The sequence below is a fragment of the Amblyraja radiata genome, chromosome 16 (genome assembly GCF_010909765.2).
Source record: "Amblyraja radiata isolate CabotCenter1 chromosome 16, sAmbRad1.1.pri, whole genome shotgun sequence".
Taxonomy (NCBI): Eukaryota; Metazoa; Chordata; class Chondrichthyes; order Rajiformes; family Rajidae; genus Amblyraja; species Amblyraja radiata.
The window spans coordinates 17,610,063-17,636,453 of record NC_045971.1 but is presented as its reverse complement, the minus strand read 5'-3'; the positions used below and the strand labels follow the sequence as shown (position 1 = coordinate 17,636,453).

General features: G+C 40.4%; 1 protein-coding gene across 1 annotated transcript in view; it reads left to right on the top strand.

Annotated features, from left to right (window-relative positions):
- brca1 (BRCA1 DNA repair associated) overlaps window positions 1-26,391 on the top strand; it is a 75,374-nt gene that overhangs the window by 31,440 nt on the left and 17,543 nt on the right. Inside the window, exons 10-15 of the mRNA XM_033035262.1 lie at window positions 1,371-4,967; window positions 12,150-12,235; window positions 17,552-17,732; window positions 20,907-21,048; window positions 22,441-22,622; window positions 24,145-24,476. Coding sequence (XP_032891153.1) covers window positions 1,371-4,967; window positions 12,150-12,235; window positions 17,552-17,732; window positions 20,907-21,048; window positions 22,441-22,622; window positions 24,145-24,476 — 4,520 coding nt within the window. The remainder of the gene's footprint in view (window positions 1-1,370; window positions 4,968-12,149; window positions 12,236-17,551; window positions 17,733-20,906; window positions 21,049-22,440; window positions 22,623-24,144; window positions 24,477-26,391) is intronic.

The following is a 26,391-nucleotide window of genomic DNA, read 5'->3' as shown; positions in this document are numbered from 1 at the left end:
CTGCAGTTCTTTCTTAAACATTGCTCTTTTAAGTACTTCTTGGCAAACTAACCTGACCATTCTATTTTTGCGGCTAACCAGTGGTTTGCATCTTGCAGTGTAGCCTCTGCACTCCTGCTCATGAAGTCTTCTGCGGACAGTGGTTATTGACAAATCCACACCTGACTCCGGAAGAGTGTTTCTGATCTGTTGGACAGGTGTTTGGGGATTTTTATTTATTATAGAGAGAATTCTTCCATCATCAGCTGTGGAGATCTTCCTTGGCCTGCCTGTCCCTTTGCGATTAGTAAGCTCACCAGTGTTCTCTTTCTTCTTAATGATGTTCCAAACATTGATTTTGGTAAGCCTAAGGTTTGGCTGATGTCTCTAATAGTTTTATTCTTGTTTCCCAGTCTCATAATGGCTTCTTTGACTTACATAGGCACAACTTTGGTCCTCATGTTGATAAAAAACAATAAAAGTTTCTAAAGGTGATGGAAAGAATGGAGGAAAGATTAGGTGCTGAAAGCTCCCTTATACCTGCATTAAAGGGCCTGTCCCACTATACTAGTTTACCCAAGAGCTCTCTCGAGTTAAAAAAAATAATCAAACTTGTGGTAAGTACGTAGCGGGTACGTCGGAGCTCGGGGCGTTTCTTAGTGGCTCGTAACACTAACGGCAGGTACTCGGGAAATGCGGTAAGCTCGTGAAGTTTTTTCAACATGTTGAAAAATGTCCACGAGAGCCCCAAGTACCTATGAGCAGCTATTACTGTAATTCTCCGAGTTCGAATCAGGGGAAACTCGGGAGAACCCTTGAATTCACTCGTATAGTGGGACAGGCCCTTAAGGAGGCATTTAAACACCTGAGCAATTACAAATGCCTGTGAAGCCACGTGTCCCAAACATTATCTTGCCCTGAAATGGAGGGTCCATGTATAAACACAGCTGTCATTTCTACATGGTGAAACCAAAATGTATAGAAATACCCTTAAAAAAAATCTGACTGTGCTTTAACCACATCTGATTTTTTTTTTCTATTACAAATTTCAAATTGTGGAGTACCGAGGCAAATAAATAAATGATGGGTCTATGTCTTAAACATTATGGAGGGCACTGTAGGTTCCAAGCTCTCAGTTAGCACTAATCCTCCATGTGTGATCGTTTGAAAACGGTGATCTTTATAACTTCTATCATCAAATTAAGATAATGCCAAGATGAGAACTGGCAGATTACTTTCGAGTTTTGTTTTACTGCTGAAAGAGGAAAATATTGTCTGAGGTTTTGAATTTGATTTAAAGGATAAGCATACACAAGTAAGAGATTAAAAAACAAAATGCCAATCAAAGCTAATCCTTAGTGATTGTGTTTGAAAATTTCTTTAATTTGTAGATGATAATGAAGTGTCAGAAGAGACCGCAAACACTGATGCTGGTGATTATTCCTGTGCGACTGAATCTGAGGCAGGAATCAAACAAATGACGGGCAACAAATCTGAGAGTAGCTTCTGCAGCCCAGAGGCGCCGAGAGAGCTGCTTGGATCTCCGGTTGACAAAGTCAATGAAAAAATTGTGAAGCATGCTATAAAAATGGTGAACCCAGAAAGTCGCACCGATGGAAAGGAGCTCTTCACTGACAGTCTGGTGCCATTGTCTTCTGAGAACAATGTGTTGAAAAAGGACTTGGAAATGTTAGATAACCAGAACCAAAAAGATTCTAATTGGATAGGTGGAGATAAAATTGATTTTCATTTAAATGGGAATGACTCTAATAATTCATCAGTTCTAAAAGTATCCAAGAGAAAAAGCCAGAGAATTCTGAAAAAAGTCAGTGAATGGTTATCCAAAATTAATGTTGATGATGTGGCAAGGCTTGGTGTTGACTCTAATCCATGTGACCAGAACACTGATTCAGATTCTTTAGCAGAAAAAGAGAGCTGTCTTGCCTCTTGTGAGGAAGCTTCCAGTTCAGCTGAGACTGAAAAAGTGGAGTATGACCATCTTGCATCACCTTTAAAAAAGGACAGAGAAGTAACAAAAGCATTGGCAATTGATATTAAAAACAAAGTATTTGGGAAAACCTATAAGAGAGACAAAAGAAAAAGTGCCCCCATAAACTGGACTTTTAGATCTGCAGGCAAAAGTGATGATTTACTGCCCGATAAGGAACCTGTCCATGAGATTAGTTCTAATAAAACGCAAAAGGGAAAAATGAGAAGCAATGGGCTACATCCTGAAGACTTTATAAAGACGTCAATTAATGATGAAGGTTATCCTGTTGGCATTTGGAATTCAAACGCCAAAATTGATCAGGAACATGTTCTTGTACCTCAAGACACTGAAATTGAGGCACATGAAGAGATGATAGAAAAATCATCAGATAGTATACAGGAGGGCAAGCCCATTGCCCCCATTCCAAAGGAAGCTGTTTGTTGTGAGACGGTGGAAACTGAATATTTGGAGGAAGTCTGCAAGCAAAACCAGCAACAGCCTGATTTGGAATTGGGCAAGACTGATGCTGAAGACAAGAAAAACACCAACAAAGTTTTGGGTAAAAAAGGGAAAAAGCTGTCGACAAAACAGGCCAAAAAAAGAACAAAACCTTTGCAGTTAGTCAACCAGCTTGCAAGAGCAAGTCCCAGAAGCAGCCATACAGATATGAATGAAAACAAGATTGACAGTTTTCCCAGTAGTGCAGGAACTGTGAAAACAGAACCAGAAATAAGGACTACCAGACGAAGCAGCAGGCTGAAGCTTCTGGATGAAAAGATAGTCATGGAAGGCAAAAAGACACCTGAACCGACCAGGTTGCATTCACCACTAGGGACTGGAGTAGATATTGCACCTTCAGTTCAGAATGTGGAAAACATTGATACTGGCATGGTGTGTGCAGAAACTGAAAGCTTAACTATGGAGGATATTATAGCTCAAGACTGCAATGAGCAGTTATCCAATGCTAATTGTTCAAATGAAAACTTGACATCCTGTGGAAAATGTGTGGTGGAGGAACTTGAAGATGGGGCTGCACATGGATTATCAGGTGACAAGGAGAGGCAATCAAGAGACTGCAATAAGACAGAGGAGACTGGTAATGCTGCACTGTTTGCCGAACATCCACCGTCCCGTGATCATTCCCCTTTCCCAATAGCTTCACAAGATTCCGGCTCGGAGACCAGTGTGTTGTTACTAGCAGCACAGCTAGTTCCCGAGAGAGAACATGGTGCTCAGAATGTCCGTTCCAGTTGTGCAGAAGTGGGAAAGTTGAGCTCAAATGATACAACGTTTATGTCTGAAAATAATTCAAGGATAGCAGCTATGAGCAATGAAGAAAACAGTGGTGAGGAAGTGACTGCAAAGCTGACTGGAGCAAAGGAAATTACTGGAGATAGTGAAGTGGACACTGAGCAGCTTCTAAAATCATTCAAGCGAGCAAAACGGAAATCGTTCATTCTTTTGCCAACCACAAGCTGCCAATCTGTAGGTGATGGGTGCCGAGGATCTCCAACTTCCCAAACACAGTCCGGAAAGTCTAAGGACACAATTAAAAGAGTTGTAATAAATAGGAAGGATGACAGAAACTTTATTTCACGTCGAAAAACGGGAAAACTGAATTTGGATAAAACAACTGGGATCAAAGAAACTCGGGTTTCCAATGAGGTTAAAGCTAAGCAGTGCTCTTCTGAATTAAATAATGGTCTGCAGCAGCTGAACAGGGCCGATCGAGATTCTGTTGAAATTGTTCCTCCAACAGCATCTTTGCCTCTTCCTCCTGTACTTCCAGAGCATGGCCAGCAGATGGTGCCTCTGTCAAATAGGACAAAGGGGAAGCGAAAGAACAGGCTGCTTAGAAAAAAAGGATCAAAATGTAGTACTTTGGTTACTACAGAGAAAGAAGAATTTGATTCTGATAGATCAAGCCAAACTGGTGAGCTCCTAAATAGAAACAGAAACAACAATTCTCAGCTTAAAGCTGCAAATCTAGTTAAAGGTACTGTTGTTGACCAAGAGGTTCAGCAGAATGTTTTAGATCTAGAACTTGAATCCAATGTCCATTCAGCGATTGAATGTTTTTCAGCTGGCGAGATTGAAGAGGTTGTAGAAATTGAAAAAGATATTTACCATGAAAGAGAATCAGATAAATTACTAAAAACAAGAGAATTTTATGAAAATAGTGAATTACATGAAGTGCCTGATAATGTAGAAGGTACTACTGACTGCAAATTGGTTAAATTAGCTGATTCTCCATTTATGTACTCTGATGCAAACAAAAGCAACACTGCAGGAAATAAAGTTGGTGAGAATTTGCAAATGACTTTTGCAACGTCTGATGAGCTTTTTGATTCTGCAAAGCCAAGTTTCCAGAAAAATATTGCAGTGAATGAGCTGGATAAATTGCAAAGTGAGTGTGATGTGAGCGATGATCAGGTACAATTCAAACTATATGAGGAAATTGCAGAACTCAACAGCAGCTTACAAAACTCTTCCCGAGGTCGGGCGAGAGGCTGCAAGAAACGACCAGTAAAATTATCAACTTCAGAATCTGAAACAAGTGATGATGACTTGCCTTGTTTTCAGCTATTTGGATTCAACAAGTTGAGTTCAAAAACTCCGTCAGTGTCGCAAAGTCCCTTAAGTACAACTTGTCTGTCTTTGAAAACCTCCCAAGTGCAAAACACTTCATTGCCAAATCATAACACAGAAATTAGAAAGACAGTTTTCACTGAAGTAAATAAATTGGATGAGAGCAAAGGTAAAGATTGTCCACAAAATATATCCCTTTCCCCAAGCCAAGAATCGGAAGAATCTCCAGACCTGTTTTCTTCTTCTGATGGTTCGTCTCCCAATCCTAGTCCACAGCCAAAAGTGAGCCACAAGACACTTCGCAAACAAAAAAAGGCTTTAAATTTGTCTGCATCTGAAATTCAGGAGGAAAAGATCGAAGAAACTCGGAAAGGTTCGTCTGCTTCCTATCTGCAGCCACAACGTTTAGGTATGTCATTTTGGGAGTCAAATATCTTTAAGGTAGTGTTTGAACTGTAGATAAAATAAATTGTAGATGCTGGAATCCTGCGAAAATCACACGCACTGGAGGAACTCAGTGGATCAGGCAGCATCCTGAGTCTGAAAGAAAATGTCCCAACCTGAAACCACTGTCCATTCCTTTCCTGGGTGCTGCCTGACCCAATGAGTTCTTCCAGCTCCTTGTGTTTTGCTTATGGCAATTTTGTGATGAAAAGAATTGCAACGGTCAGAACCAATAATTATGGCAGAAATATGACCAAGAATTTTGGATATATGGTTACATAGTTGCAGCGTTCCCACATGGAATCAGCAATCTGCAAAAAGCCTAGAAAACTGATTACTCTTTTACAATATCAGATTATTAACTGAAATTAAATTCTGCAGCTACCATGATAGGATTTGAACATTTTTTCAGGATTAGTTGTCCAGGTTTAACCACTGCTCTACCACTGTTGGTTGTTAAAAATACTGGAAATATTATATATTTTTATGTGAAACAATTGTTTTGATGATATTATAAGTTATCTTTGATGCTCATCCAGCTTTGAACCATAACAAAGAAACATAGAAAATAGGTGCAGGAGTAGGCCATTCGGCCCTTCGAGCCTGCACCGCCATTCAATATGATCATGGCTGATCATCCAACTCAGTATCCCGTACCTGCCTTTTCTCCATACCCCCTAATCCCCTTAGCCACAAGGGCCATATCTAACTCCCTCTTAAATATAGCCAATGAACTGGCCTCAACTACCTTCTGTGGCAGAGAATTCCAGAGATTTCTCATCTCGGTCCTAAAAGATTTCCACCTTATCCTTAAACTGTGACCCCTTGTTCTGGACTTCCCCAACATCGGGAACAATCTTCCTGCATCTAGCCTGTCCAACCCCTTAAGAATTTTGTAAGTTTCTATAAGATCCCCCCTCAATCTTCTAAATTCTAGCGAGTACAAGCCGAGTCTATCCAGTCTTTCTTCATATGAAAGTCCTGACATCCCAGGAATCAGTCTGGTGAACCTTCTCTGTACCCTCTATGGCAAGAATGTCTTTCCTCAGATTAGGAGACCAAAACTGTACGCAATACTCCAGATGTGGTCTCACCAGACCCTGTACAACTGCAGCAGAACCTCCCTGCTCCTATACTCAAATCCTTTTGCTATGAATGCTAACATACCATTTGCTTTCTTCACTGCCTGTTACACCTGCATGCCTACTTTTAATGACTGGTGTACCATGACACCCAGGTCTCGTTGCATCTCCCCTTTTCCTAATCGGCCACCATTCAGATAATAGTCTACTTTCCTGTTTTTGCCACCAAAGTGGATAACCTCACATTTATCCACATTATACTGCATCTGCCATGCATTTGCCCACTCACCCAGCCTATCCAAGTCACCTTGCAGCCTACTAGCATCCTCCTCACAGCTAACACTGCCCCCCAACTTCGTGTCATCCGCAAACTTGGAGATGGTGCATTCAATTCCCTCGTCCAAATCATTAATATATATTGTAAATTGCTCGGGTCCCAGCACCGAGCCTTGCGGTACCCCACTAGTCACTGCCTGCCATTGTGAAAAGGACCCGTTTACTCCTACTCTTTGCTTCCTGTGTGCCAGCCAGTTCTCTATCCACATCATACTGAACCCCCAATACCATGTGCTTTAACTTTGCATACTAATCTCTGATGTGGGACCTTGTTGAAAGCCTTCTGAAAGTCCAGATATAACACATCCACTGGTTCTCCTTTATCCACTCTACTAGTTACATCCTCGAAAATTCTATAAGATTCGTCAGACATGATTTACCTTTCATAAATCCATGCTGACTTTGTCCAATGATTTCACCACTTTCCAAATGTGCTGCTATCCCACCTTTAATAACTGACTCTAGCAGTTTCCCCACTACCGATATTAGACTAACTGGTCTGTAATTCCCAGTGTCAACCATCTGCTTGTCAAAGCATTTGTCTTTATTTTGAATTATTTCATAATTCTAAGATAGACCCAATGTGCAGCATCTCAGGAGAGTAGGAGTGAGTGACATTTTGGATGGAGTCCCTTCAGGCTGAAGAAGGGTTCTTAAGTCTGAAGATGGGTCTCAACCCGAAACGTCACCCATTCCTTCTCTATAGAGATGTTGCCTGTCCTGCTGAGCTCCAGTACTTTGTGTCCATCTCCGGTTTAAACCGGCATCAGCAGTTCTTTCCTACACATTTCTTCCTACATATTTCAAAATTCTATTGTTTTATAAACGGTTTGATTTTCTGTGGTATTTCTTGTTCTTTCTTGTGTTGCCTGGTGTTCCAATCTTTGCTCTCTTTTAAATATGTTAACATAGCGTCTTGAAAACGGGCATTTTTCATTCCTTGCTGACTTGTCACCAGTGTCCTCTGGTGTGGTTGGACATTGGAGATCCATCCACTCGTGCTGTTCCCCAAATGTGGTTAGAATTGGGAAAGTGGAAAATCCAAACCGCAGATCATTGGATCTTTTGGCAGCCTCTCAAAGACGCTAACAAGCACCATCGTGGAACAGCTAGCCAAAAATCTGACTGGGCATCTGCAGCAGTGTTAGTGGGTGGGTGTCCTTTCTCACTGGGACCTTCGATAAATACAATACAATGAATTTTGAAGGTGGGTAAGATGATAGTCAAATAAATATAAATGTTTCCAATTTTGATGGGGGGTTTTAAGGAACTGGTCATGCTAGCATTTGGATGCTGCATTGTTTTATGATGTATTAACTAAAAGGACGATACATTTAAGTTGCAAAGAGTGCAGAAGAGGTTCACCAGGATTTTGCCTGTGCTTGCAGGATTGAGTTGTCAGGAGATGTTTATAGTGTGGGTCTTTATTCTTTTGAGTGCAAGAGACTGGGGTGGGGGATCCTATGGAGCGGTAAGATCATGATGGGCACGGAGAAAGTAAACACTCAGTCTTTATCCCAGGGTTGAAGATTCTAAAAATAGGTAATATGCGTGTAAGGTGAGGGGGAAGAGATTTAAGAGTGACATTGGGCAACTTTTTGTGTGGTAGTCTGTAACTGGAATTAGCCCCCAGAGGAAGCTGTAGAAGCGTACACGATTACAATTTCTAAAAAACATTTGGACAGATATAAGATACATACAAAATGCTGGAGTAACTCAGGCAGCATCTCTGGAGAGAAGGAATGGGTGCCGTTTCGGGTCGAGACCCTTCTTCAGACTGAAGAAGTATGTCTACTCTGATGAAGTTAGCTCCACTTAGGACAGATATATATGGATAGTGAGAATTTATGGGGCTATGGGCCAAATGCAGGTAAAAGGGACTCGCCCAGTATACCAATTTGGCGTCATGGACAAGATGCAAAGGGCTAGGGTTCCATAGCTATGTAGCTCTCTTTTCTCTCCCACCCAACTTGGTCTAAAGAGAAACTGGGAATAACATCAGAATTATTAGCTGCCTAAACAGTGTTGTGTGACCCTATTTATTGGAGATTACCCTGGAATGTTTTATTCTGGAGGTGAGAAAATAAACCAACACAATCGGCAAAAACTGCAGCTTTTGAAAATCCTGAAATTAAAAACGAACTATGGGAAAAATTCAATATGTTAGGGTGCATCGGAGGAAATGTGAGTTATTGTTCCAGGTCAGCAAGCTTCCATCAGAACATTAAAATGAAGCCATAATAATAATGGATGGGATTTATATAGCGCCTTTCTAATACTCAAGGCGCTTTACATCGCATTATTCATTCACTCCTCAGTCACACTCGGTGGTGGTAAGCTACTTCTGTAGCCACAGCTGCCCTGGGGCAGACTGACGGAAGCGTGGCTGCCATTCTGCGCCTACGGCCCCTCCGACCACCACCAATCACTCACACACATTCACACACAGGCAAAGGTGGGTGAAGTGTCTTGCCCAAGGACACAACGACAGTATGCACTCCAAGCGGGATTCGAACCGGCCACCTTCCGGTCGCCAGCCGAACACTTAGCCCATTGTGCCATCTGTCGTCCCATCAGCCATATCAGTCTGAAGAAGGGTTTCGGCCCGAAACGTTACCTATTTCCTTCGCTCCATAGATGCTGCCGCACCTGCTGAGTTTCTCCAGCATTTTTGTGTACCTTCAATTTTCCAGTATCTGCAGTTCCTTCTTGAACTCATTAAAATGAAGCCGCTGCTTAAATGAATCAAACTTGTAGATCATTGATCACAGAACAGTACAGCATAGGAACAGTTGTTTAAGAAGGAGCTGCAGATGGCCCGAAACGTTGCCTATTTCCTTCGTTCCATAGATGCTGCCGCACCCGCTGAATTTCTCCAGCACTTTTGTCTACCAGCATAGGAACAGGCCTTATTCCCACATTATCTGTGTAGAATGACAGGTTTCATGACCCTGCAGGTTCATGATCCTGCAGGTCACGGCTCTGCACATCCAAAACCTTTTCAAATGTGATGAGAGTTCCTGTCTCCATCTCCACCCTACTCCAACCCTTAACAGTGAATCCATATCTCTATTACCCTCTTTTCTTGTCACTCCTACATTTTTTCTTAATAGTCGCACATAATTTCATTATTCCAATAATTTGGTCAGCACTGCAGTTACATTGGTCTGTGATTCTCTTATCCCCTACTCCCTATTTAAACAGTAATCCAACATTAGCCGTCCTCCAATCCTCTTGATCAGTACACCATTAAGAAAATGGAACCCACAGCCACTTCATCTGCAATTTTCTTTGGTGCATGTGTTTTTATCCATTTAAAAAATGTTACATCTCTTATATTTCTTCTTTGACTATGTTTATCCTATCATTTCCACTTGCTCACCTTAAATATGCTGTTGGTATCATCCCTCTCTGTGAAGATGGGGGGGTAATATGCGTTAAGAGCTTTAACCACTGCCTCGACGCATGCTGATGACCTAGCGTTGGCTCATGGGCCCTACTATTAGCCTCACTGAAATGAACATTAATTTTGGAGAGGAAAGCATAGGTGTGAATATTTCCAGCCTTTTTCTGTTTGAGTGTCAGTTTCGAGATACAGCTATTCAGCCCTGCCTCCCCTCCCCAGTCCATCCCAGAGACAACAAGGTATTTAACTGATGCCTTCTCCTTTGGCACGTAATAGGCATATCAGCATGATGCACCTGATCATATTCACGATGCATCCTTGATTTACTTTTTAATTTCATAGGTAATTGCCACTAATATTAAAAATGTATGTGATTTAGTGCTCGGGGATTTCCATCAGATAATGAATGAACAGTTCTGAGAAAAGCAGAATGAAACCTGCAACTACTATTTCATCTTTTCTCTCCCACTCAACTTGGTCTAAAGAGAAACTGGGAATAACATCAGAATTATTAGCTGCCTAAACAGTGTTGTGTGGCCCTATTTATTGGAGATTACCCTGGAATGTTTTATTCTGGAGGTGAGAAAATAAACCAACACAATCGGCAAAAACTGCAGCTTTTGAAAATACTGAAATTAAAAACGAACTATGGGAAAAATTCAATATGTTAGGGTGCATCGGAGGAAATGTGAGTTATTGTTCCAGGTCAGCAAGCTTCCATCAGAACATTAAAATGAAGCCATATCAGTCTGAAGAAGGGTTTCGGCCCGAAACGTTACCTATTTCCTTCGCTCCATAGATGCTGCCGCACCTGCTGAGTTTCTCCAGCATTTTTGTGTACCTTCAATTTTCCAGCATCTGCAGTTCCTTCTTGAACACATTAAAATGAAGCCGCTGCATAAATGAATCAAACTTGTAGATCATTGATCACAGAACAGTACAGCATAGGAACAGTTGTTTAAGAAGGAGCTGCAGATGGCCCGAAACGTTGCCTATTTCCTTCGCTCCATAGATGCTGCCACACCCGCTGAATTTCTCCAGCACTTTTGTCTACCAGCATAGGAACAGGCCTTATTCCCACATTATCTGTGTAGAATGACAGGTTAAGTTGATCTCTGCCTGCACATGGTTCGTATCCCCCACCATTACCTGCATATTCACATGCCTATCTAAGAGCATCTTAAACACCACTATTATATCACCCTTGGCAGCGGTTCCAGACACCCACCATTCTTTGTGTACAAAAATATCTTGTCCCGCATATCTCCTTTAAGCTTTACTCCTTTCACATTAAAATGCAGAAGCCCATTCAGTGTTGCCAAATCCCACCTTTGCATTAGTTTCATGACCCTGCAGGTCACGGCTCTGCACATCCAAAACCTTTTCAAATGTGATGAGAGTTCCTGTCTCCATCTCCACCCTACTCCAACCCTTAACAGTGAATCCATATCTCTATTACCCTCTTTTCTTGTCACTCCTACATTTTTTCTTAATAGTCGCACATAATTTCATTATTCCAATAATTTGGTCAGCACTGCAGTTACATTGGTCTGTGATTCTCTTATCCCCTACTCCCTATTTAAACAGTAATCCAACATTAGCCATCCTCCAATCCTCTTGATCAGTACACCATTAAGAAAATGGAAACCCACAGCCACTTCATCTGCAATTTTCTCTGGTGCATGTGTTTTTATCCATTTAAAAAATGTTACATCTCTTATATTTCTTCTTTGACTATGTTTATCCTATCATTTCCACTTGCTCACCTTAAATATGCTGTTGGTATCATCCCTCTCTGTGAAGATGGGGGGGTAATATGCGTTAAGAGCTTTAACCACTGCCTCGACGCATGCTGATGACCTAGCGTTGGCTCGTGGGCCCTACTGTTAGCCTCACTGAAATGAACATTAATTTTGGAGAGGAAAGCATAGGTGTGAATATTTCCAGCCTTTTTCTGTTTGAGTGTCAGTTTCGAGATACAGCTATTCAGCCCTGCCTCCCCTCCCCAGTCCATCCCATCCCATCCCAACCAACAGTCCCGAACACTAGTTCTGTTATCCTTGTTTTGCATCCTATACACAAGAGGCAATTTATGAAGCCAATTGGCCTATAAACCTACACGGCTTTGGAATGTAGGAAGAAACCGGAGCACCTGGAGGAAACCAACGCTGTCACGGAGAATGTACAGACAGCACTCGTAGTCAGGATCGAACCTGGGTCTCTGATGCTATAAGGCAGTAACTCTACTGTTGTGCCACTGTACCACCCTATTGTCTGTCCTAGTCAGAAATTTAGATCATAAAATTCCAACTCTGACTTGCAGAAGGAAGAACAGTGCCACATTACGACAGTGATGCCAGCCACACGGGCGATTCCTTCTCTCCAGAGTGCGAGTTTCTCACGACGCAGGTATGATGCTGATTTTTAGTTTGGGATCAAAGTCAAAAGAGCTTTTTTAAATGTAACTGTTTACAAAATGAAACAAATATTGCCAATTAATAACGACTTCACATAGGTGTTCTTATCATTTGAACTGTGATGCTTTTTAGACTTGTTGACTGCAGGGTAGTTGTGTAAAATATTGGAATAATGGTTTGATTTCATTTTTTTATTTTAGTTAATTTAATGGTTGCTTATCTCCAGCTGCAAAGTTCAACACTTCTTTTGTTAGACAAGAGTTTGCAAAATAAGGTATTTGCTTGCAAAATTATTGACGATCCTTAATACTGCGTAGAAAAAACTGCATCGCAGAAAGGATCTGAAATGGCTTATTTTGCATTGTAAGCACCAAAGCCTAAAAGATGTTTAGATTGGTAGGAATCGATGGAATTTATTGATCTAGCTGTGTTTTGCCCTCTATTTCTCTCACAAAAGATGTTCTATAACCAACATTTAAATAATTTAATAATTTGGATGCAGTAAAAGTCTGATTAATGCACTATCCAACCATTCGGAAATCTGATGATTCAGTACGTGGTTCATCAGGTAATGGTTGGTATTATATCCTGCAACCCAGCTTCCTGCGCTCCCCTCTGATCTGCTCGAGAGTCAAGAGTGTTTTATTGTCATATGTCCCAGATAGAACAATGAAATTCTTAATATGTAAACTGTAGTACACTGTAAACAATATAATAAATGAGGAAAAACAAGTTCAGTGTGTGTATACACGCACACGTGCATACACAACCATATGTACACGTAAGATGCAAACAAACAATAATAGTAGTCTCTGTAGTTCAGAGCTTATTTGAGGTTGTAGTGTTTAATAGCCTAATGGCTGTAGGGTAGAAGCAGGACCTGGACGTTACAGTTTTCGGGCTCCTGTACGTTCCCGAGAGCAGGGGTGAAATGAGTGTGTGGCCAGGGTGGTGTGGTTCTCTGATGATGCTGGCTGGTTTTTTGAGGCAGTGACTCCGGTAAATCCATTCGATGGTGAGTAGCCCTGTGATGGACTGGGAAGTGTTCACAACTTTGTGCAGTCTTGTGCAATCAAGTTGCCGGTGAGACAACCAGTCAACATGCTCTCTACAATACGCCTGTAGAAGTTCAAGAGAATCCTCTCCGACATACCGAATCTCTGTAATCTCGGGAAGTAGAGGCGTTGATGCTCTTTATTTATAATTGCATCAGTGTGCTGGGTCAGAAAGATCTTCAGAAATATGCACGCCCAGGAATTTGATGCTTTTGATTCTCTCCGCCATCGTCCCGTCGATATAGATAGGTTTATGGGTCCTCATCCTTCCTCTTCCAAAGTTCACAATCAGTTCCTTGGTCTTGCTGACATTGAGAGCCAGGTTGTTGTGCTGGCACCATTTGGTCAGCCGATCGATCTCACTTCTACACTCTGACTCATCACCATCTGTAATTCGTCCAACAACGGTGGTGTCGTCGGCGAACTAGAGGATGGAGTTTGCACTGTGTCCGGCTACACAGTCATAGGTATACAGTGAGTAAAGCAGGGGGCTGAGCACGCAGGCTTGAGATGCTCTCGTACTGATTATTGAGGAAGAAGTGTTTTTGCCAATTCGAACAGACTGTGGTCTGTTGATGACTAAATCAAGGATCTAAGTGCAGAGAGATGCACAGAGACCCAGGCCCACTCCCTTCAAACTTACCTGGTTCACTGGGAAATGTATTAGAATACGATGTAATAAATTAAATTTTAATAATCTATTGGGTTATTCATGTGGATAACATCCAAGTCCGGAAATGCTGCAATGATAGTTTTTAACCTTTTATCCATGCTGACCGGAAGATACTGGGTAGGATTGTGCAGAGCTGTGCCTGTTACCCAGAATTGTCATTGATGCTTGACCATCCACATCTGGCTACATATCTCATTAGCCCTTCAGACTATTGGATCCAGTGGTGTGGACAGAACAGGGGCTGAACCACAGATGGTTAGTTTACAAAATCCACCCTGAATTGGCTCCAGGGCTATTACAGATGGTGCTTTACAGTGAAATATATTAATGAATTATCACTGACATTTAAACTCTTAAAATTTGAAGTAAAGTAATGGGGGGGGGAAATTAATTAAATTTTAAAAACCGATTAAACTGAAGAAAAGTAACTTTTTAAAAAAATTTTAAATGGCATATCTTTTAACTCCTGATGTGCGGATGTGGATGCCTTCATTAAAATCAATGGAGTTTCAAATGTTGAAGGATCTGAGAGGCTTCTCTTGACCCCAGCCTAAATCCAGGGAGACTTTAGGACTGAATACTGGGCTTCATCTCTGGAAGCACTGATGTCTAAGGCTTCACATTGCTCAGCACAAGGGAAAAACTTGGTGAGATTCAGCCAATTAGTTTCCTTGCTGGCTGTGTCTGGTAACTCACTCTAGTCGCTGGTGTTCCTGAATGTTAATGCTGAATGCCAGCAGGCTGTCTGGCTCGAGGTTGTGTTGAACCGTACATTCATCTCTGCATACATCTGTTAATAATCTGACATATAAAACACCAACTGATTGCTCCACAAATTGCCCCCCTTTCTGTAACCTGGTGCAGTGGCCCAATTATTGCACCTCCTGTTGCAGTTAATTCAGGACAGGTGGACAGGCGGGGAAGTGGAAAATTAACTGATTTTACTTCTTCCTTGCATATATTTTGCAGTTAAACTAAGAATTAGATTTGCCTTGATCTGTTATCAAATTCTGATATATTCTACCAGATAACAATGATCGCGTGCAAAGATTACCCTATTATTTAAGTACTTTTGTTTCCAGTTATTCTGCATATGTATTTACATGTTTATAAAGTTACTATTGGCAGTACTTTCCGATTTGTTACTTTAAAAATCCAAAAGAGAATTCTGGTTAAACTCGTTACAGAGGAGGTTCAAATGTGGGACTTGTTATTGCAAGGTGATTGCAGAGATTGCTTTCCTCTGTACGAAGTAGGAGTAAAAAAAGCAATTTGATGGTGTTAGATGAAGGGGTAAATGATGGCTCATTGGAGCCTAAGGCCAAGATCCAGAAGTCTAAGAAGGAGCTTATACAGCAGGGGTCAGCAACCTGGGGCCCATAACCCAAAATCATCCGGCCCGCAGGCGTATTGTTTTTCCCGTATTTATCCGGCCCGCCGACTTCCATCATCTCCGGTACCCCCCGAGGCCGCGGCGCTCAGACGCAAGGAGACCTGCGCTGGCGACCGCAATGGCGGAGCCGCCGAGCGCTGAGCGGATGTTAATCTTAAATTGTGTTTAAGATTAACACAATTTAAGTGGAGTTGGCCGAGCAATGCCACTCGTAGCGACTGCTCCGCAGAACCTGCCATGCCTTCGACCCTGGAATTGTGTGAAGTGGGATGTGGCTGTAAAAGGCCGCTGGGGGTGGGGGAGAGGGGGAGGACTAGTTCCTCACCACAACGTGCGGGGAGTCTGGCCTGGGTCAGCACGGCCTGGGCTGCACAATGTAGCAAACTTGGCTTGGGCGCCAGGGGTAAAGTTGCGGGGAGGGCAGGAGGATGGGTCGTGGATCATGCCAGCAACTCATTCACTCACTCAGTTGCCCGGGTGGCTGCGAGCGACCGCCGGGACCAGACAGCGGAACCGGCCACCATCTTAGCACCTTCTGCCTGCCAGCTAGCCACGGTGTCCTTCGGCACAGGCGCAACCGGTGGAGGTGGTGGTTGGCGGGTAGCTACTGGCCGGAAGGCTGGCTGCTCTGTCCCGGGCTCTCTCTCTCTCTCTCTCCCCGTTATGTGATCTCCCTGAGCCAGGAATTCCCCGTCCCTCAGACCTGAACCGCACAGGTCTGAGGGACAGGCGGAGATGGAGTCCTCATTGCCTCCTTGAAGGAGTTTCACATCTTCATTTCTACTGACTAAACCAAACCCTTGATCCTTTCCCACCAGCCATTTTTCAAAATTTAGCAACTCAAAATGGGGGTGCGTCTTCATTGCCGGGAAATCCAGTAACTCAAATTTCACTGATTAAGTGACAATAAATGAGAAGTTGATCTTGAGGGTAGTTTCACTACCAGTGTCTCAAACTAATTGCTATGTTCAGTAGACATAATATTTCTTATAAATATATAAATATGTCAAAGTTTATTAACTACGGCGATAGATGTGGCCCTCCAAGCGCTCACAGACATGGGACCCGGCCCCTATGCACAACAAGGTTGCTGACCCCTGTTATACAGTATTCTGCCATTACCTACAGCTTGGCCTTCAATTAATTATCATCCTGACATGGGTATTCTTATTGTCAAGGTGATCCAAGACAGGATGTAGTTGCAAGAGAGTTCACCAGAGTATTTCTGCATTGTTGTGCCTGTACGCATTTAGCATTCCTGGAACAGTGCCTCGTGAAATATGTTGAGAATTTCTGTGCTAATATTCATAGAGGGTTTCAGGAATTGTTTATAGCTTCAGATGGATCTTTATCCATAAAACTTTAGAAGCTGTCATAAATAATATAAAATTAAAATGATGAAATTTGCTGCCAGAATCTAAATTATCTCGCACCATTTACAAAATTGCTGAATAGAGAGCAAGCAAGGCCTTGGATTGGAGGCAATGTTTTTCCATGCAGCTGATCAGTGGGGTGGAATACAAGAACAGTCATCTGAAGCAACATCCTGTTTTTCATGCTGGTTAAGTGTCTGGTGAAGAGAACAAGATAAATAAGCGTAAACAGAACAGAAACAAGTAATTTAATGCTGTGAAGATTATGGTTTCTGAAGCTGGAGCATTGTGATGTTTGTGGAATGTAACTGGTCAGGGTTCAATAATATAAGCTGTTATGTTTAATATGTGGCCAAGAATTATTGCTACATTGCCTTTTTTGGAGAGTGAAAAAGAAATTTCCCAGAGAAATTTGATCTGCAGCATGTCACCTTTCTGATGTTGAGTTGGATAGAACCCATGGTTGAGTTAGTATGTGACTGTTTAGGAGTGAGCTTGATGTTGTAAATAGACATGTCTAACGTTTGTAATGTTTATGTTATCACTTTGTACCTTTAAATAATTTAAATTTTTGGTGAACATTAGAGTTTCTATTATTGCTATGGTAATGAGTTTAAAATATTATTTTGTTGTGAAGAAACATGCTTTGTATGGGAAAAAAACATTTACGAATACAGTATTATAATCACAATGTTTTCATTGTTTTAAAGTTAAAATTTGACTTTTATTTGGTGCTCTGCATGTGTTTTTACGCAAGAGTAATATATTTTTCAATTTAACTTTTTTGTTTCACCATCACCCTACCCTTCCGAAGCAAAAGCATGCAATGCAGAATAACATAAAGAAACTTGAGCGTGAAATGGCTGTCCTTGAGGCAGTATTGGATCAACATGGAAGCCACGATGCTGAACACTTACTCTCATTGAACCATCAAGAAGACTGTCCAAAGAGCCTTCAACACCAAGAGAAAACAAACAGATCATTGATAGAAAAGGGTAAAGTTCTTAAACCATAAATAAAACTCTAAAACGTTGGCAGATGCTGAGAGTTTTTATTAGCGACTGGCTTTTGTTCCTATATTTCTGACATTTATACAAGTTGAATATTAACAGAGCAAAGTGGCTTGTGAATTAAATTGGGTTACTCAAAACATAATCATTCTTATAGCCTTAATAAAAGAAAGATCTATATAGATTGATTCATCAGAGAACTTTTTGAAACTATTGTTTGGTATGGGGAGTTTGTGGTGTGAATTTAACATTTTTTATATAATATAGAACAATCAAGAGTCCAGGTTTGAAAATTCATCTTTCCAAGATTTATTTGAAACCAAGGAATATCTAACTGTATGTCATTATTCTTTGTATAATCTGCTGAATTTACTTTTTTTTTTGAATAGGTGCATTCAAGATAAAAAGCAGTCGTGCTCATTGTAATGGAAAAGTTAAGCGTAATAGAATGAAGCACCATTCATTATGCTTAGACACTAGTTAAATTGAAGTCATTCTCCACAAAATAGTATTTAAGCCTATAATTAAACATAGTTTAGTCATTGTGCTCTGTAGTTAAACTGCAGGTTCTCAATGCCAATTTCTATTCAGTTTAATGAAGCCTCCAGCTAGCTCAGCAAAACTGAAACTAAGATTAACCAACCAGTTTAAAAGTTGAATTTCTTGTGATTTAACCTGACATTATTGTGGGAATTTGGTGTGAAAATAAAAAGTGTGCACACGCATATATCAGAATGATTGCAAGAAATCTCTAAGTATCAGTTTTGACATTAAATCACATCCCAGCAATTGCATACATATCTGTAGCAATCACATTTTCTGTATATGCCTGTTCCTTGAAGAGTTAAACTACTGTCTACATTGCAGACAATATTGAGCATGTGAAAGCGGGAGATTTGCCTTTTAAAAGACAAAAGTGATACAAGAGTTGTCACTTCATAGGTTAGGTCGCCGACCTAGATTTTAGCAGAATCAGTGTGATAGAGAGGAACTAGGATACAGTAACATTGGAGTCCTGGCTTTATCAAATAGTAGTGAGGCCCATGATGTTTCCATAGATTGAAACAAAGATATTGAGTGTGATTCGTGGGAATTCAGAAGAATTTTGTTTTGCCTCCTGTGATGTAAAAGATTCTCAGAGATTGATAGATTCAATGCTCAGAAGCTAATTTGTGTTTCTGGCAAGTTCATGACATGAAGGCATGTTCTCAGGATTTCGTCTTGGCCATCTTGTATTGAAACCATGAGAATTTGTATTTACAGTAAGGGTTTAACACTTCTGTCCCAGAAGGCTGTAGATATTCACTGAGTATATTTAAGGTTGATAATGTAGTTTAGGACAGTGAGGATTGGGCATGACATGGACTCTAGGTACCGGGTCTGTCAGAATCATATTAAATGGCAGACTAGTCTCTAGTCGGGTCTATCCCCAGGATGGCACAATGATAGCAGATCAAAGCTCCTGCACACGTTACTGACACCACTGATACAGCAGGAAAAATGTTCTCTGTACTCCAACAATCAACTTTCATGTGTGTGATCTATTGCCATTGTTCAGCTTGCACTATTTACATCTATGCACAGTGAAGTTGATCTACTTATTGTATACTTTCTCCCTCTCTGTTATAGAGCGTTGATTGCTCACTGGATATGGCTCTATTACTGCTATTCTCCCTCCAGTATCTTGCCTAAGTGAACATTATTTGAGTGTGTGCCTCAGCAAGTGTCTGCATGGTTTACAATCACAAGAGCGTTACAACCAAACAAACTCCTGTCCTTGCCTGACAGTCTTTTAGATTCCACCAATGCACAAAGTATCGTCTCCTCATACAAATGGTGTCACCAGTTGCTCAATAATTGAAGATACTTAATACATTTACACTTTGGTAATGTCAGTTAAATTGCATATAGAATCAATTAAATTAAATCAACAGATAGTTGTGTATATGATTTTTGACACTACCATTGTTCTGGAGTAGGTAACCATGGGTTTATGGGGTCCAAGTCCATAAATGTATGATTTAATTATCTTGTTCTTATATTTGCTTACAAAATAAAGTTCCATCCAGTTTCTCCAACTCTTACCTATAAAGTGACTTCTCTGTGAAGTTACCCCTAACTTTGTCAGTGTATTCTTTCTTAAACATTGCCTTTAATTGAAGACTGTTGCTGTAAGATTGCCTCCTGGTGTGCTTGTCTTATGGTACCACGGTTCTGGTGAGAATCCAAACTCTCTAGCATTCCTCATCTTTCCATTGATGTTGCCACACCTCCCTGCATCACTTTCATCTCTGACAAAGAAAAATCTTGGCAAGAAGCTATTGATGTACAAAGGCACCAAGTTCTTGTGGAAGCTGTGAACTAAAGAGCAACCACAAAATGCTGCATGGATGGCAGGGGAAGCACTTGAGTTTGTTTTTCAGATTTGCCATTTAATTCGTCATAAACCAATTGCAGCATTTATGGATTGTATTTCATCAGATATTCAGTTGCAGGGCAGGACCAATTTGCGGGCGGATGAGGTTAGATTACCTTCACATCCTGTTTGGCGCAGACACAGGGCCAAAGGGCCGGTCCCTGTGCTGTACTCTTCTATGTTTAATTTTTGAAAACAATTTCAAGCAAATCCAAAATTGCAGCATTGTTTAAAGCTATAACAAACATAGAAACATAGAAATTAGGTGCAGGAGTAGGCCATTCGGCCCTTCGAGCCTGCAACGCCATTCAATATGATCATGGCTGATCATCCAACTCAGTATCCCGTACCTGCCTTCTCTCCATACCCTCTGATCCCCTTAGCCACAAGGGCCACATCTAACTCCCTCTTAAATATAGCCAATGAACTGGCCTCGACTACCCTCTGTGGCAGGGAGTTCCAGAGATTCACCACTCTCTGTGTGAAAAAAGTTCTTCTCATCTCGGTTTTAAAGGATTTCCCCCTTATCCTTAAGCTGTGACCCCTTGTCCTGGACTTCCCCAACATCGGGAGCAATCTTCCTGCATCTAGCCTGTCCAACCCCTTAAGAATTTTGTAAGTTTCTATAAGACCATAATCCATAAACGTCAGCACATTGGACTGAGAGATCCACTTCCATGTTGTAACTTGCACATATAGCCAAAAATATATAACTGCAAACCCATTGTTTCTTATATTAACAGTTACTGCTGCCTTTCCCCTGGGGGATGCTGAGATTTTGCAAACCAAATCAAAATGTCTTCCAACAACTGAGGGCTTAGGACCTCAACCACAGCTAAACACAAGCATAACCTTTACACATGTGAACAAAGAGGAGACTGAATGGTAAGGTTCCAACAACCAAGATTGTAAATTAATTACTGAATTCCTAATTAAAGAAACAACATGTGGGTGATGAATTTGAAATGTTTGAAGTGACTATTATTCCCATTTTCCATCATCCTGACTATCTCCACACCACAAACTGTTGCTGAACTCTACCTTTTACCAATACTGTGATCAATCATAGTCATACAACACAGAAACTGGCCCTTCAGCTCAACTTGTCCATGCCTACCAAGATGCCCCACCTAAACTAGTCCCACCTGCCAGTATTTGGTCCATATTCCTCCCAAACATTCCTATCCATTTACCTGTCCAAGTGTCTTTGAAATGTTATTGTATCAACCACCACCTCTGGCAGTTCGTTTCATATACCAACCATCTTATGTGTGAAAAAAATTGCTCCTCGGGTTCCTATTAAATCTTTCTCCTCTCGCCTTAAATCTACTCCCACATGATTTTTACAATCATATCCCGTAATTAAAAATAGAGTATATCCATTTTCTGTCTTCAATCTGAAGAACTGTCGAGGCCCAAAACGTCACCTGTCCATATTCTCCAGGGATGCTGCCTCACCTGCTGAGTTACTCCAGCATTGTGTGTCTTTCCTGGGTAAACCAACATCTGCAGTTCCTTTTTTCTACTTATCCATTTTCAAACTTAGTATGGTTTCAAATAGACCAAATCATAACCATATGCTTCAGAGATGTTGATTTGGTTTTCAAGTAACAACCGTAAACTTTCTTTTGTCAGATGCAGACCAATCCTGAAAGTTTGGATGATTACTGTGCGCCACCACATGTTGACAATTTAAAAAATATATAATTTAAGCATACAGTTTAATAGTGGGTTGGTTGCTGTCTGACCAGGGGTTGATTAAATATTGTTTGAACTATTTATAACGGGTTGCTTCAAATCGTGGTTTGTCATATGACATTTTTTTTTAATGGAATGTTATAATATTTCAAAATAATAAAAAGCTAAATTTTCACAGCAAATACTGTATCATGACTTTCGTTGTCTCTGTACTGTACACTGACAATGACAATTAAAGTTGAATCTGAATCTGAATGACAGAATTTAATATGTGGGATTGTTATTAATTGGATGATAGCTCTGTTGTCTCCTTGCGATTATCCTTTAATGTTAATGATGCAAGTAGCAGCACTTTATGATATTCTTGTCATACAAATGGCTGTAGCATATTGCATATATTTCTTTGAAATATTGCTGAGAATACATTTAGGTTTCTTAAGAGAAAAGCTTGAAGTTCTTCATATTCACTTTTTGTTCCACGGATATATAAGAGCATTATCTAGTATTAATTTTGTCTGTACAAACTTGTGGATTCCAGTTACTGTTAACTTTATTTCTTAATTTTTTCTTCTACAATAGTCTAAAACCTTTAATGGATTTGGAAATTGGACAAATACCAGAAAACTTTCAAGAAGCGGATAGCTTGCTTCATCAATTCCAATCTGAAGCAGTTTCTAAATCAAGGCAAGAGGAAATGAAAGAGCCTTCAAGTGCAAAAAGAATAAAAGGAAAGAAAGAACAAGCCGACTTAGAGAATGAAGGTATTTTTCTGGTAAAAGATATATCACGTGCAAAACTGAACATTCAGCGCAGCTACCACTGATCATTTGGTATAACCTGAAAGGTTCTGCATGGGAATGCAACTAAGTAAACTAATAGTATAATTGTGAAGTATAATTGTTCTAATTCACAAGAATATCTGTGCTGCAAATTTTCAGTTGGCCTGAATATGTAGGTATTTTGAGCAAAGGACAAACAGGCAATAAGGGGTGCTATGCCAGTGAGATGAGACTGATAAATATCTGCTTTCAGTCTGAATTAGCGGACCCATTCGCTGTTTGTCATAATTTGAGGATGCCTACGGTTGTGAAAATGGATACCTGGGGATTTGATACTCGGTGGGATGACCTTCAATCATCACTTCTACTGAATGTGTGGATTATGCTGGTTAGCATTGGGTAGGAGCTTTCAGGATAGTTCTGACCAGTACTGATCTTTTTTGAAGGCTAAAGGGTGGTAAGACGTACCATTGATGAACATTCATGTCATGCTGCTGGAAAACAAAATAATGCTCAACTTTTTAGAGGTATTGGTGAATATAGACCACAAAAAGCACTGGGTCTGACAGAACTCGGGTTTCTTTTGACCCACAGACATTGACCCACATAACCTTTCTGCACACCTTCCATCGTTCTCTTTGTACTTTTTTTCCCCTGGCAATCCCCCTTGAGACCAGGAAATGCTCATGCAATGTTCTCATTACAAAGAAGACTTTTTCATTTGTGATTTCAAAGATTGATAGTGGAACAAAGTTTACTGCGTAATATGTAGATTAAAATTCTAGGAAAATAATATTTAGTCTTGGCAAGATCTTCAAGATGAAATGTTTCAGGAAGTCCCCTTATGAACCAAGTCCAATTCAAGTGCAGTGTGCTCCATCCATTTATAACAGTAAGTGAATATTGAAATCTGAGCATGGGTAAAGCTAGAAGCCCTTGTTTACTGCTGCTCACTGTTGGGAGCGGTCATGTAATTGCAGTATTTACTAAAATAATGCGAGTCTCTTGACCAGCTGAGTTTGAGTCTGAATTCATTTCACCTTTGCATTTCTCAACTTTTCTGCAATATTTATTTCATTGTTCAACAAAATTAAGGGGCATTTTTTAATGTTACACCATTATTCTGCAAAATCCAATATACTCTTTTAAAAACAGAGTTCAGACCAATAGTGGAAAATGGTTAATATAAAATGCTGGAGTAACTCAGCGGAACAGGCAGCATCCCTGGAGAGAAGGAATGTGTGACATTCTGTGTCGAGACCCTTCTTTGGAAAATGGTTTACAGTATGTGAATCAATTTTGTCTCGTGGATCTTTTTAGGTGCTGTGCAAACTAAATACTTTGAATTGTCAATCTTTCTTAAACAAAATACAAAAATTGCACTTAAGCATTTATTGCCCAATCTTGCCTTCCACGAAGGTGCATTGATATTTGAAAAATGTCCAAATCCTGCAAGTTCTTGTGTCTTAAAACATTGTCAACAATGTGTTTATTCTTGATACAGGTAATGCAATGTTATTGCAAGACATTATGCTGATTCAGAAATTGGGCAGTCAAGGAAAGAAGGAGTGTGACCTGGTACCAGCTGAAAGGACTTCTATTCAGTCTCCCAGGATGGCATTGCAACATAAACAAGGAACAACTGGCAGTCTGAGTCTGCCGCAATCCCAAGACGAGAAAGCCAACAGTCAGCCAATATCCGAAAGCTTCAAGCAGAATTCTCCTTCTCGTGCTTCTTCTCCTGTTTTCAACAAAATTTCAAACGCCATGAGCAACCTTTCGATATTTCACAGAAAAATGTCCTTTGTGGCCTCAGGGTTGAACAGACGTGAAAGTGTAAGCTTAAATTAAAATAATTTTAATACTTATGTAAAAGGTGAAGTAATCTATGCAATTTAGATATTCAGTTTCATTAGCAAAGTCAATAATTTTTCTACCTTTATGTTTACTCTTCCATTTAATTTTAAAAGTGGCACAGCTGTCAGAGCTGCTGCATCACAGCACCAGGGACCCGAGTTTGATTCTGCCTTGGATCCAAGTGGAATCTATACGTTCTCCCCCTCGCCGCGTGGGTCACCTCCAGATTCCTCCCACATCCTAAAGATGTGTCGGTTTGTAGATTAATTAGCCCCTCTAAATTGGCCCCTAGTATGTGGAGAGTGGATGTAAAAGTGGGAAAACATAGAAATAGTGTGAAAGGGTGAGCGTGGACTTGGTGGGCCAAAGGGTCTACTTCCCTGCTGTATCTTTTAATCAATCAATTGCTGCCTTTTGATCAAATCTTTGCGTTGACTGACAGATGAAATAATGAACCTGGCCGTAAGAGGGACCTGAATTAATGGTTAGCATGTAACCTAGAAATAGTTCTGCTGTCCCGTTAATCCAGCTGCTTATTGTTACTGTTCAAAAGGGAACTGCAGATGCTGGAATATCGAAGGTACACAAAATTGCTGGGGAAACTCAGCGGGTGCAGCAGCATCTATGGAGCGAAGGAAATAGGCGACGTTTCGGGCCGAAACCCTTCTTCAGACTGAAGAAGGGTTTCGGCCCGAAACGTCGCCTATTTCCTTCGCTCCATAGATGCTGCTGCACCCGCTGAGTTTCCCCAGCAATTTTGTGTACCTTGCTTATTGTTACTGTTGTGCTCAGCAGTTTCCTGCAAACTAATTTCCTCAGTTATTATCCTCAATTGTTGAAGATATTCCAATGAAATTGACTGCAAAATGAACTAATAATTGACTTGTGCCATTTACCAAGCTTTAACAAAATTTGCTGTTTAAATTGCATGACCCGAGGACATTTGGTTATTTTTTTGATAGTGTATCTAAGGTTCATCGTTAGCGCAATATATCTAGCCCAACATTTTAGTAAATTGAAGTAAAATTAAAGTTGAAAGTGCTTCCAAATTAAAACCAACTTTAATCCTTTGCTAAGAGAAACCAATTTAAATTTCTGTGCATGCAAAGAAATTAATTGTAATCAACATTATTCTTTAGGTTTATTTTGCCAAATCCAATCCTGCTTTTTAATTTACTACTGACATCTGCCAAACCATCTAAAAAGATATCTGGTTGTAAAATGATAATTATAAACTGTTTGAGGTACAGGCAGGAATTAATGCTTCATTTCCATAGAAGATTATTGTTTGTCAGTCATAGCGTAGAAAAAATAAAATAAAAATTTGTGTGTTTAATTGCTATATGTGCAAACAAATGTGAAATTCGTATTTGCTGTAGCTTAACGGGTCCATTAACACAGTAATGCTCAGATAATATCTAATAATAAAAATTAATAACCATAACATCAGGTAACTATAATAGTACTAAACCAAAGTCCATAGTGCAACCAAAGACACAATCCATAGAAGATTAGAGTTGCTGAGGTTAGTATTGTGTTCTGTTCAAGAACCTGATAATTAATGTGAAGAAACTGTTTCTAAACTTGGTGGTTTTCTGAGATAAAATATATTTTCTCACTTTATTCTTTTTCTCTACTTCAACGTAACTTATTTATTTCGCCCCACATTTTTTGTCCACACTAAGAGCGAAACAGATCCATTCCAAAATGTGACGGTTATGTAAAATTCTACATACACGGGCCCTTTTGGAACTAGTGAAATTGCAGTTAAACAGGTTAAAAGCAGATCAGGGTGGGGCTTTTCATGCTTTTGGAGCTTGCAGCCCATTAATTTAATATTTCCAACTTCACCCTTTATGGGAAGATTGTACACTTCACCTTGATGTAGCGTCAT